The 11693-nt window shown below is 38.8% G+C and overlaps 1 protein-coding gene across 1 annotated transcript; it reads right to left on the reverse strand.

The window, feature by feature from the left end:
• Window positions 1-247: 247 nt before the first annotated feature.
• Window positions 248-11187, reverse strand: LOC145890610 (disintegrin and metalloproteinase domain-containing protein 10-like). The gene is made up of 18 exons (XM_082981726.1): window positions 11055-11187; window positions 10719-10988; window positions 10492-10642; window positions 9645-9766; window positions 9371-9566; window positions 9096-9180; window positions 8548-8790; window positions 7884-8058; window positions 7125-7288; window positions 6532-6715; window positions 5654-5816; window positions 5187-5285; window positions 4809-4905; window positions 4499-4613; window positions 3835-3939; window positions 2949-3064; window positions 2205-2331; window positions 248-1745 (listed from the first exon to the last, which is right to left on the reverse strand). The coding sequence occupies exons 2-18, from the start codon at window positions 10774-10776 to the stop codon at window positions 1654-1656; spliced, it is 2292 nt and encodes a 763-aa protein (XP_082837852.1). The 5' UTR covers window positions 10777-10988; window positions 11055-11187; the 3' UTR covers window positions 248-1653.
• Window positions 11188-11693: the final 506 nt, after the last annotated feature.

Raw genomic sequence — 11693 nt, forward strand, 5'->3', positions numbered from 1 at the left:
CCACAAAAAGGTCAGTTATAGATGGTCGAATATTTAAGGTAATTACGATGAAACTAACAAGAAAATAAAAACATTTGTTTTAGTGGGTAAGTCATTTTTGCTGTGTAATTAAAAACATTACAGTGAATAAAATTTGCCGTCGACCAATTCACCAGCTCATTAACCATAGGCCCTACATGGAACCAAAAATACAAGCCCCCTAATAACAAAAACAGTCGCTTTTCAGTGAAATTCATTTATTGTTATTATAGTAAAAAAATGATACACTGCTGGTAAACTAAAATGACATGAGCAACTAATTTCTAAAGTGACGAAGCGAACGAAGACATGTCCGACATGCACCCCTACTGACATACAAGAATGAGCAACAGCCCAGGTGCTTGTTCATCAACCTGAGCAAGTTAACGGCAGCCAAGACCATGGGTTACAATACACCGCACAACAGGCATACCTGATGGCTTATATCAGCAGTAACACAAGTAGAAAACGCGCGAATAATCTGTAAAATACAAATAGCATTTGTACCACGAAAATCACCATATTTTTCGCAGGTACACTGTATAGTTTACCATAGTGCGGCTTTTGTATACATTGCAACGGTAAATAATATCGACAATTGCCAACATGGCAGGGAAATGCTTTCTCGAAGTCGAGCCAATATGAGTATGATATGAACGGCATAAAAATACAAGCAATAATTAAAGATTGAATTGTTACAGATCAGCGTTACCACAACTTACAAATGTCAATCAGGTAAAACTAAAGTATAGTTTTTGGATCAACATTTCATATGTAAGTTTCAATAATTACTTCAAAAAACCAACAGCATGTTCATTTGTAGATGCCAAATGTCCCCAAAAAACAGTCAAGAAATAAACTGTTTTTGTCTGTCTATTTCAGGTATTACACAACATGCAGTTCTTGAAATAAAAACGTTTGAAAGGAAAACGACCTTGACAAACTTAAAAAACTGGTTAAAGGAATGTTAACAGCACTGGATAAAACATCGTAGCTGTGATGTGTATACTGTAAGTAAATTACTATTTGGTTGAATAGAAAAAAACACCAAAACGCTGTACTCTGACAAGGCCTGTTGGGAGGCAGCGAGATGAAGGTGTCGCAAAATGTACACTGAGGGCAAAAAAGGTCGTCAACGAAACAACAGTGGACACAGAAAACCATAGTTTGAGAGTTACAGGGTATGAATGTACAGCACACCGCGAAGCAAAATCGGGGTGCACGGTTCCTGGGTTCGTGAAAGTTATGCTAAAGAAAATTCTAGTAAATTCCTGAACGTGGCCGACAGAATCGCACACTGCATTGTCGGGAGTTACTCACTTTATAATTTAATATAATTCTATACATTACGAGAATTTGTCCGCTGAATTCTGAGGGTTTCTCGCTTACTAGAGTGTTGCTATCTTATATCGCTGTGTACATCTTTTGCCGGCCAGGTCCATATGTCTATACTGCCTAAATGTGAAGTGCGCTATCAAAACAAGTACAACAAGAAGATAAACTGATCACACGTAAATCGCGCATGGAGGTCAGTGGCGTGACGATTACCGCGATCGTTTGTCGGCAGATGGCGCTGCTTAGTGCTCCACAAATCACTGTACGGGGGTGCCAGTTATGTTGGCTTAACCAATGACTTCATCTCATCTCAAAGTTCTGCCTTGAGTTTTGGGCACCACCATGTTGGACTCTGTGTTGGCGAGCGCGTCGTCGACGAAGCGTGTCGGCACCTTGATAAAGAAGAAGGGTTTACATCACAAGATTGTTCAAGGTCATAGAGGATTAAAAAACAGCAAGGAGACTCATACAACGCATGCAAATAAATTGTATCAAACCTTAAAGAGTTCATGTTAAAACAGAACTGTTCAACAGAGAAATAACTTATATTATTCCCAACACTAAACATTGGTTTGCATAGAAATGCAAATAAAACCCTGAATAAAGCAGCAAGAACAAAACGTTAACAGTTGGCAAACGTACCGGCTTGTCTGATAACTTAACTAACATCGTGGTATGTTGAAATGCCAAACAATGCATTGCTTTTCCAAGGCATTGGGTAACACGAAAAATCTATTTATTCCCAAGCGGACCCAACAGAAAAACAATCTGCAAGCTCGTCCTAAACAACTTCAATGGCAAAACATGCGCCCACTTCCTCGGCAATCCAGCGCAGCTTATTATAAACATACCTGGTAACTGCTTGTGCTTTTTGAGCCGAGGGTTGTTGCTGGGTGTGTGGACGCTGCACACTTTAATAAAACCTGCCATGAGTAGAATCAGAGCCAAACCCATCAACGCTACAGCCCACCAGTATTCCTGAGGAAATAGATGGTGTACAATGGATTAATTCGAAACGTCTTGAACCAAATGGATTTTTAAATTCGAATATATTTGGCACATAATTATGGACCACTTTTTGGTTGAATAAATACAATGAGTGCTTAGCTAACAGTATCGTTTCATCTCCGAAACATTTTATAAAATTTTGGTACATAAGTTTTCATTGCCAATATATTAGTTGTTAATGGAAGGCTTGATGCTGACAATCATAGTAAAATAGAAAATTCATTATGGCAACGTGGTGTTTGTGTAAATTCTGCTATAAATAGGTAAGCCACACCCTGTCATTAAACGTACAATTTTATACGCTTAGTTGGACAAGTTCGTCAATGGACGAATGACGCAACAAACTGAGCAACATAATACGACCAAGCCAACTAACACACCCAAGCAGTAACAAGATAATGGTAACTTTACAATGGAGAATACACGGTGTTCAGTTGAGTTTTATAATGTATTGTGATGGATTTCTGACAGGGAAACATCCAAGTGAGATGCATACCCTTTCTTATTGAAAGCGCCATATCAGTCAAGATTGTGTAAACAACGGAAGTCCTTGACTGAAATTCAGCAAAACAAGCTGCTCGACTCACCACAATCCAGTTCCTTATGGTACTGTACAACTCCGGATTGAAAATAGCTTTCTTCAGTCTCGACAAGGGTCCGTCGGCGTCCACGAGCCTGCACTTTGAGAACACGTCGCAATACCCTGTAATGTGACGTCACGCGGAGTTACACAAAAGAAATCGACGCATGACGTGTGCACTGTACACTTACAGAAAAGGGCGAATACAGTGCGCGTATGAGTAATGGTTTATCGGTCGAACGAAAACGGACGAAGTTGTAATTAAACAGTGGTTGGTCACATGATATGGTTGTGCGTGGGGATAGGATTGACGTAATGCGATTTACGTTTATGGTTTTATTGAGGTGATTGGTGAGAGAAACGGATCATCCGCTTTCGTCGATAACACGGTGTGACTGGACTCATGACGGTATAACTATATGCAAAGCACAAGCCAATCCCAAGCAATCTGTAATACTATTATAAGCGCGTATATTTTCCTACACTAAAATGTCCTACATCAGAAAGCAGGTGTCCAGAAGTAACCGCATACAAAACAAAATTATACGTAAGCGCTGTATATTTTATAATAATTGCCGTAACTGAAGATTTTTAAGTGCCATTATTAAGATTTTGTAGCAATTACCCGATTCGGTCAAATCACGAAGCGAAGCTTGTTTGCGATGGACTGCATACACGCGCGGAACACTGGGGCAAGCCTATATACATCAGCGCGTTTGACAAGTTAGGCTGACGTACTTCCTACCGTACACAACAGCCTTTACTCTAGATGCCAAATATATCAAAAGCGCCGAGATTGTACAGTGCTAAGTACAACAACAAACCATAGGAATGGTCCTCTTTTAATTAAATTCGTATCGAACCACAAATGTAAGTTAAGGGTGTCGGCTTACCGTTGTAAGTGTCACATGCCGAGCCAGGTTGGAGGAATATTACCGTCCCGTTGAATTCGGCGTTGAACGAGGGGTCTCCCATGCTGTTACACGTGCTTTCGTTGCCTAAAAATAACATTCGGTTGAGTTGTTTTTCAGTAGCTTGTTTATAATCTTGCCCCATTACCACAAGAATTTTGTTTTTTAAATTTTCGACAATTAGTAAGTTTAAAAAAAGCCAAAACTGCATTCCAAAGTATCTTTTAGTTCGACCATGGCCTCTTTGCATATATTTCTTTTCGCAAAATCGAATGATAGAATAAAAAAATAAAAACAACACTTAAAACATTATCCAAACACTATACCAAGTACAGTATTCTGAGTATAAAGAGACTGGCCCATATTGTCATTAACATTGTCTCGTTTAACTCAGAATTATGAGGAAATCCGTGATTTGTGTTCCTAAGTACAGTATGTTTCATCAAATTAATGTCCTGACATACAACATAAACAAAAGGCACTGCCTTAGGTACAATCCCTGTTACAACCCCTCTGTAGCCAATTTTCAGCTGCATTAACTTGTAATGTGCCAAAAGCGTTTTTGTGGCTTTTTGATGTCGACGAAAATAGTACAATGCACTGCAATGTTGATGCGAATGCAGTTTATTTTTTGTTGCACATATACCTTTTATTTGACAGCAGGTATGGCAAAGCACAGAGCGATCCTTCTGGTCGTTAGGGACTGTACACGAACACGGTTCCAGACCTGGATGTTTGTTGCATATCGAACCCGAACATTCCTGCAAAAAAACATGATCTCCGTCAACTTAAATTCGAAAATTTTCTTTGTGGAACGCATACAATTTTTACCATAACCATATGGAAAACCATTTTTTAAACTAACATACACCATACACAAAAGCCCATGGTAACAGAAAATGATACAACAATGAATAATTTGTGGTAGGCGGAGCGCCACTGGACCTAGGACTTACTCCGTTTACACAGATTTGTGTGTTATGGTTGCATTCGAGCGCCATGCTGCCGCTTCCTCCTCTTGCAACTGCGTCAGGACATGTCGCGTTGAATCCAGTAAACATCGGAAACAAGGCCAGTCAAGGTAAAACGAGGCAGTATCCGGGGTTACATTGGTAGACAAAAATGCGACATTGAAACATGACTGCAACGGCGGTTGGTGGGTGTTTTTGAGTGACATACAGAAAAAACGTTGCCTGCCAAACTGTTTTGTGAAAACCCCTTTTTGTCTAAATTTCTTCATGATTTTCTGAAATAATAGTTTAGAATCTAACAATCTTAAGCACTAAAATGTCGTCAATCCGATAATCAACCAAGCCACAGACTAAAAAGGATATGCACAAACTTGCGCCATCTGGCATTCGCTCTGAGCAGAGCACTCATATGTGGAGTCACGGAACTTGCAATCCAGATCACAACAGGGACCTTGGGTGAGGCTGAACAAAAAATCTCTAAATTATAATACCGCCCCGCAAATTGTAAACATTATAAAGTTGATGCTAGGTTATGCACTGCTGAAAGTTTGGACAATCGGCGGTAATTGTATTTAAGTAAGTGTTACCTTTATGATATTCTTTGTCAACAATCAGACAATAAAGAACAAACATTAAGAAGGAAAGAGTCATAATATTTATTGAGCTTTCGACCAATAAGATCTTCTCAGTGTAGTCGTTGACTATTGCACAGAACCAGCAGCGTGTGCACTGCTGTCTGTAGCTCAAGAAACAACAAACACGTACAAATCGCACAAGGTTTTCTTAGCCCTCACAGCGCGCCATTTAGGCAAGCTAAGTTTTTTTCCCACCTGCAAGAAGCGCCGTCCTTAAGCTTGCAACGAAGATCACGGTTTGCGTAATCAGCCGGGTAGCAACAAGTATCCTTGAGGGCCGTGCACGAATCCTGGTAACCACAGTCACAATCCTCGTCGGCGTCGATAATGTTGTTGCCGCAGATCGGTTGATCAGAAGCTGGAAAAGTTCAGGGAGAGTTAGGGTATGGTGGAAAACTTTTCCGAAAAAAGTCGCCAGTTGTTTTTTAGGCCACGAAAGATGGAAATGACAATCATCATAAATTAGGCAGCAGTTTGCAGAGACAGGGCGGAATTTTAATTGCATGGTGAAGTTGTCATTTCGTGTTCACATGTAGGCACCAGTATTGGTGATAGTGTTGGCAAAATGTTAATGAACATAGTTGGATAACCGAAGTGGCCAGAGGATTTAAATCCAGTCCCGCCCCCCTTTCAAAAAAAGACTTTCTACAGAAAAAACAACTTTTAAGGTAGCGATTTCAATATTTTTTTCCAAATTACGTCAGGGTAAGAAAAAAATATAGAAACGAGTGTCGTAATGTATTGGCTTGTGAAGCATGGGCGTGCGCGGTATTCAATGCCTCGACCTGGTGAATTATTAACGACGAGTTTCGGAACCTTTTGGCAGTCAAATTCTCAGCAACTGGAAAGAGCAAAGTCGCTATAACTGTTTGTGTGAACATTACATCAGCTTTTTATAACATTTCAATATAACCACATGCTACAGAGGCAATTAGGCGATAAATTACTGAGAATTTGGCGTCTTAAAACCGTTGCGCTTTAGGGCCACCAGGCGTGACGTCACGTTTTAAAAGGGTGTCTGTAAAATTTCAACAAACTGAAGCCACTGATCAACCTCAGACACATATACTCACGAACGAAACACATGTCCTTCTTCGCTTCCAGAACTCGGCTCATATTCCCTTTGCTGCAAGGTGAGAAGACGGTGTTGTATGGATCGTTACCGGAGGTGGCGCGCGCAAACATGATGTAGTTCCCTTTCTGCTTCTCTGTTATTACCCTCGATTCTCCAGGCGTGCAAAACAAACCGCTGTCGTGCTGTCGTGTAAAGGTTTCATGGTGATTTTTGGGGCAATATCGATGTTAATTAACTGATAATGAGGTGCCTACTGACTGGAAAACATTGAAATGTTCGCATTCAACGACGTGAATTAAACAGTAATACTGAGAACAATCAATTTACAATCGTAATTTAGATCAGTAAATACGCCTTTGTAAAACAACCACGTGGTTTATATTGACTTTCCCGTTTTCAAATATCAGACTAAACAACCACGCATAGTGTCAAAGCATGCTTTTTGTCACATGACACATCTAAAGGCACTTAGGATATACAGGAAACGTCTCTAGCCGAACTGTACAAAAACCCCACACATAATTAACATACGTTGCTATCCTGTCTACGCATTAGTAGGAAGTTGATTTAAAATGAACGGTGTCAACTTACCGGAGAACCAAAGTTATGGCCAAGTTCGTGGGCGAATGTGATGTGAGTGACCTTGGCCGGCATGATGGATCCGTAGTTCTTGAAGGTCACAAGACCGGTGTTGAGTGATTTCGACGAGCCGTCAGTGTAAGTCTTGTACTTCTCGCATATTCCGCCACTCGTTCCTGCCAACACACACAACACGCGAGCTGCATTTTCGGGATTTATAAGTGGGAAATATAATGTTGGCAAACATGTTATATAGGCTATGATATTGCTGTTGGTTCCAAGCGTATTGGAATCTCAAAGAATCTGCATTTGTGGTTTACATCCACACACACACACAATACACAGATATGTCATCAACGTCGAGATGGAGCAAAGTTTAAATCCAGAACAAAACAATTTATAATTCGTTTTAGGATTAAATCTTCCGTGAACTGCGTGCTCTAGGTTTAGCAAACAGATGTTTCACAAGACGAAATGATTCCGCTAACTGAACAACCACACCATGTCTGGAGGTAACCAATTTACCTTCAACCATGGACAAGTTGAGCAAACAAAGTATCTACATGTGTTTCAAACGGCAGGCAATACTCTAATTAACGCAAAACATCTCAAACTGTCTCTGTAGTTTTATGTGCAAGAAATCGGCTGAGCTTACTTGCGAACAAAACATTCAGGTGTCACTTAAGACATCTTTCGCATATAAAGTGCTTTAAAAAAAACTACACAGAATACGTTTTAATGGCAAATAATTTTAAATTGGACATCACTTACCGCCAGTGGATCCAACCCACGCAAGCCCGAGGACACCATTGTCGAAATCTCTGTTCGTAAACACGTAAGCCAGGCAGTAATCGTTGTGGTTGGCAAGGGAAACGATATCCAGGAATTTCTCAACGCCGATATTGGGGCTCTTGAACGGGTCATCGGGATTCGACGTGTCGTTAATCTGGAATGCATTCACAGGTTTTTCGAATAGGTTACAGCTACTGACGGGAGCTCGTAAATTCTTATTGGTGATGGATGTCGCTTTTGGTTTTAAGGCATTTAGATTTAGGATGTGGATCATTTCGAGTGTACTTGTATAATTGGAAGTTCTGTTGTGATGGACTCATGTAATTATTTTGCTACAAGCTGGTTTAAATGTTCGTGGTCTTTAATAAGCCAAGAAAACATAAAAAAATGATGTAGTACCTAACCAACACAAAACAATGTGTGAGTGGGTATTGGTAAAGATTATTGTTCCACATTCTGTTTGTTTTTGAGGACAAGAAATAATCTAAAATTTGTTGAAAATGTTATAAAAGAAGGTACACGGTACACTTGCGCAATGCAGCCAAGAACACCTGATAAGCATACCATTATATTCACACTGAGTATGAAAATGTTCAAGATATTTCCCTCATACAAAAGCACAAAGACATCCTACAGCTCTTACCCTTAATCGTTGGACCATGAAATTGAGACCTTGGATAGTTTCCCCACCAGGTGTTTCAAATTTTGTGTCTGTGTATATCTTGTTGACTGCCTTCACATGCTCTGCTATTTTACTAATTATCAAATCCCTTGATGAAAATTCAGCAAAAAAGATATGGTCAGTTTGAATGTAGAGCAAACACGTCATCTTATTGGGGTCAAGTGCTCTGCGATGTCTGGAGTGTGGCGTGTTTTCTTCATAACCCTACATGGTACAGAAAACAGCAGAAAGTGTAAAGATGTGATTGTAAACAATACTAGGTGTAGGTACTGTGTAAGACCAACACAATAATACAGATATTATAATGAAAAAAGGGGAGAGCAAAATCTATGAAAAACATCTACACAGTTATTCAAGAATAAAATAATATATCATTACGTTCTGGCTGCGATCACAGCTGTCATAAAAGATATTCCTAAATAAAATTTTATCTTGAGAGTTAACATTTGTAATAAAAACATATCAAAAGACTACGTATCCAATATTTTACTTTCAACACATTTTATTACTTGATCAAGGGAGGATTTCTGAAAGTTCTTCATTCTTTTTCGGATATCAGCTTTTGAAGCGCCACAGTGAGATTGTTTGCCAGTCCTATAAAAAAGGCTTGTATTACAATGCGTACTGTAAACATGAGTTTTTATAATCCAACAGTATAATACAGTCTGAAAGGCACCCAACAGCCTTTCAATAATTTTACTGTTGCAAGGGTTTGATTACAAATGGTACTGGAAATACATACATGCAAACTATGTTATAATAGACAAACATAAGTCAAACTTACAATGAAGGATGTGTAATGGCACTTTCATGGTATATCACTGAATGGCCTCGATAGCCTGACATCGGTGATTGACCGCGACTACCTCCAAAAAACTGATGTGTCTCTTCCATGTAAAACTTCCCTCGATTGGGTTCATGAATGACACCCCGAAATATGCCATCAATTATGCTTCCATGAACAAAGCTATCTTTCTGGCCTGTGACCGTAAAATACATTGCACTTATTTTGATATTAAATCGAACAGGCATTTCATGACTTTGATCTTAACACTTACCATACAATGAGCCATGGTAAATGTGTGTGATATTGACATCAATTTGGTTGCCATCACTGTTTTGCACAATGAGATTAGGATGAAATATAGTGTCATCACGAACAAGACGAAGGTCAAAATTCCTGCAAAATAATGTGCATGCAATTCCCCAAACAAGCCCTTAACGTCAAAATATTTCAAAACAGTTTGTAAGTATCATTTACATCCAAAGTAACATCATGTATGTACGATACAAGAGATCATCAAACGACCTGAATTAAACCAAAAAAAAAACAAGTTTTGACATTGTTAAATATGTCCTAACCAATATTACAGTTAGGCTTAGTCTGTTTCATTAAAGTTTAATGAGGTCGCCAAGTACAATTGGTTGATGTGCATAATTTTCGTGCCCTAAATAAAAGCCAACAAAAATTATTCAACATACATCTTAATTGTATGCAGTTGGTTTCCAAACAATTAGGGATGTTTAAAATAGCATTAGTGGCACAAAAAGGTCATACACCCAATAACCCTGCTAATCAAGTAATTTCTACAATGACTCCAGTGAGGTAGTGTTGTTATAGCTGTGACACACAGGCTTCACATCAGTGGGCACGCGCACACAATGACATCACTGGGTATATAAGCGGTGTGCACTATTTGAAGCGTCTGCTATAGTAAGATGGTTTTACTGCTGAATGCTTACCCATCTAACATGTATCTAGTATTTTAACTGCAATCTTTTTCATTTATTAAATTCACAAAAAAGTCTAAAGTGAAAGCATGATCAACCAAACAGCACTGAAAAATTTATATGGAGGATTTTGACATATCCCGTTCCAATAAAACCTTATTGGTACACACAAACCTTCCATGAGCTTTAAACTTCAGCTTTACAGGAATTTCCACATCAGAAATTGAACGCTTTGATCTCTCATGCTGATTGTTTAGAGCACGAATGTCATATGTTAAATGTTCAAAGTGAGACACATGGCCACTCATGCCATTCACTCTGCAGTCTAAAAAGTAGGATGAAGTATTGTATAAGCATCTGTTTTGTTACTTGTTTATGTAAAAAATTTTTTAAGTATTTACCTTGTAAGATGAGCTGCACAACAAGATTCAAGACAAACAACAATTGATTATTCTTCATTTCTAGGTAATTTTTACAACAAAGCACATTAAAAGGCCTTTACACTGTGAACAAGAAACACAGAGCTTTGATAAAACCTCCTAAATGCACTGGCATAATGGAGGAAAAGACACAAGAATTGTAAATGCTGTTGTCATCCAAAATGATTGTAAAGAATTTGTTTAGCCATAAGAAATTATTTTCCTTTCCAAGCAAAGGGACAGCCAATGACCCTTGGAAATAATGCAACAAACTGTTAAAAAATATTGTAACAAATTTGCATTTTATGTATAGGCTACCTGTCTCTATGTACATTTACAACATATCTTGTACAAAAACGATAAATAAACTTTTATAAGCGTTGTCGCATTACAACCTTCTTCCAGTGATTTGGCAAATGAGTAACTGCAAAACCTTTCAGGCTGATTGTTGACGTCTTCACCCAATGACAAAGCCGAAATTATGTTGACAATAACTTTCAACAAACACCAAATACAGAACTGCTCCACTCTTACTGATGGGACCCCACTTATAAATATATATCTATACATATCTGAAGTGCGACATCAAGCGGATCCTACATATAAAACAGGTTTTAGCAATATAAATTTCAGTTTACTTGTTAAAACCACAAGTACACTAATCTGCCGTAAATCTGTCATACTTCATATTCAGCTTTAGTACTTCCCAAGTTTAATTTCATTATTAAACCCAACTCTAACTATAAAGTTGGCCACATTTGCCAACTAAAATTTTACACGGGCAAGACTTCTTTGCCAATTGTGATGCAATCAGTGTTTTCAATCACGTTTTATTGCTAGCACTGCGATCTTACGTCGTGATGTAAATTTGCTTGATATCACAGTCGCCGTTTGACACCTGAAAGATGATCCTTTCACAAGAATAAGCAACCGCTGGTGGTCGCTATGCGATCGCGT

The sequence above is a fragment of the Ascidia mentula genome, chromosome 2 (assembly GCF_947561715.1).
Source record: "Ascidia mentula chromosome 2, kaAscMent1.1, whole genome shotgun sequence".
NCBI classification, from domain to species: domain Eukaryota; kingdom Metazoa; phylum Chordata; class Ascidiacea; order Phlebobranchia; family Ascidiidae; genus Ascidia; species Ascidia mentula.

Excerpts from the sequence above, each read along its gene's own strand:
- LOC145890610 (XM_082981726.1), bottom strand. The coding sequence starts at position 10,776 with ATGAAGAATAATCAATTGTTGTTTGTCTTGAATCTTGTTGTGCAGCTC. Across the intron at positions 9,767-10,491 it reads AAGTTTAAAGCTCATGGAAG|GAATTTTGACCTTCGTCTTG; the intron begins GTTTGTGTGTAC and ends ATTATTTTGCAG. Across the intron at positions 8,059-8,547 it reads TCATGGTCCAACGATTAAGG|ATTAACGACACGTCGAATCC; the intron begins GTAAGAGCTGTA and ends AATGCATTCCAG.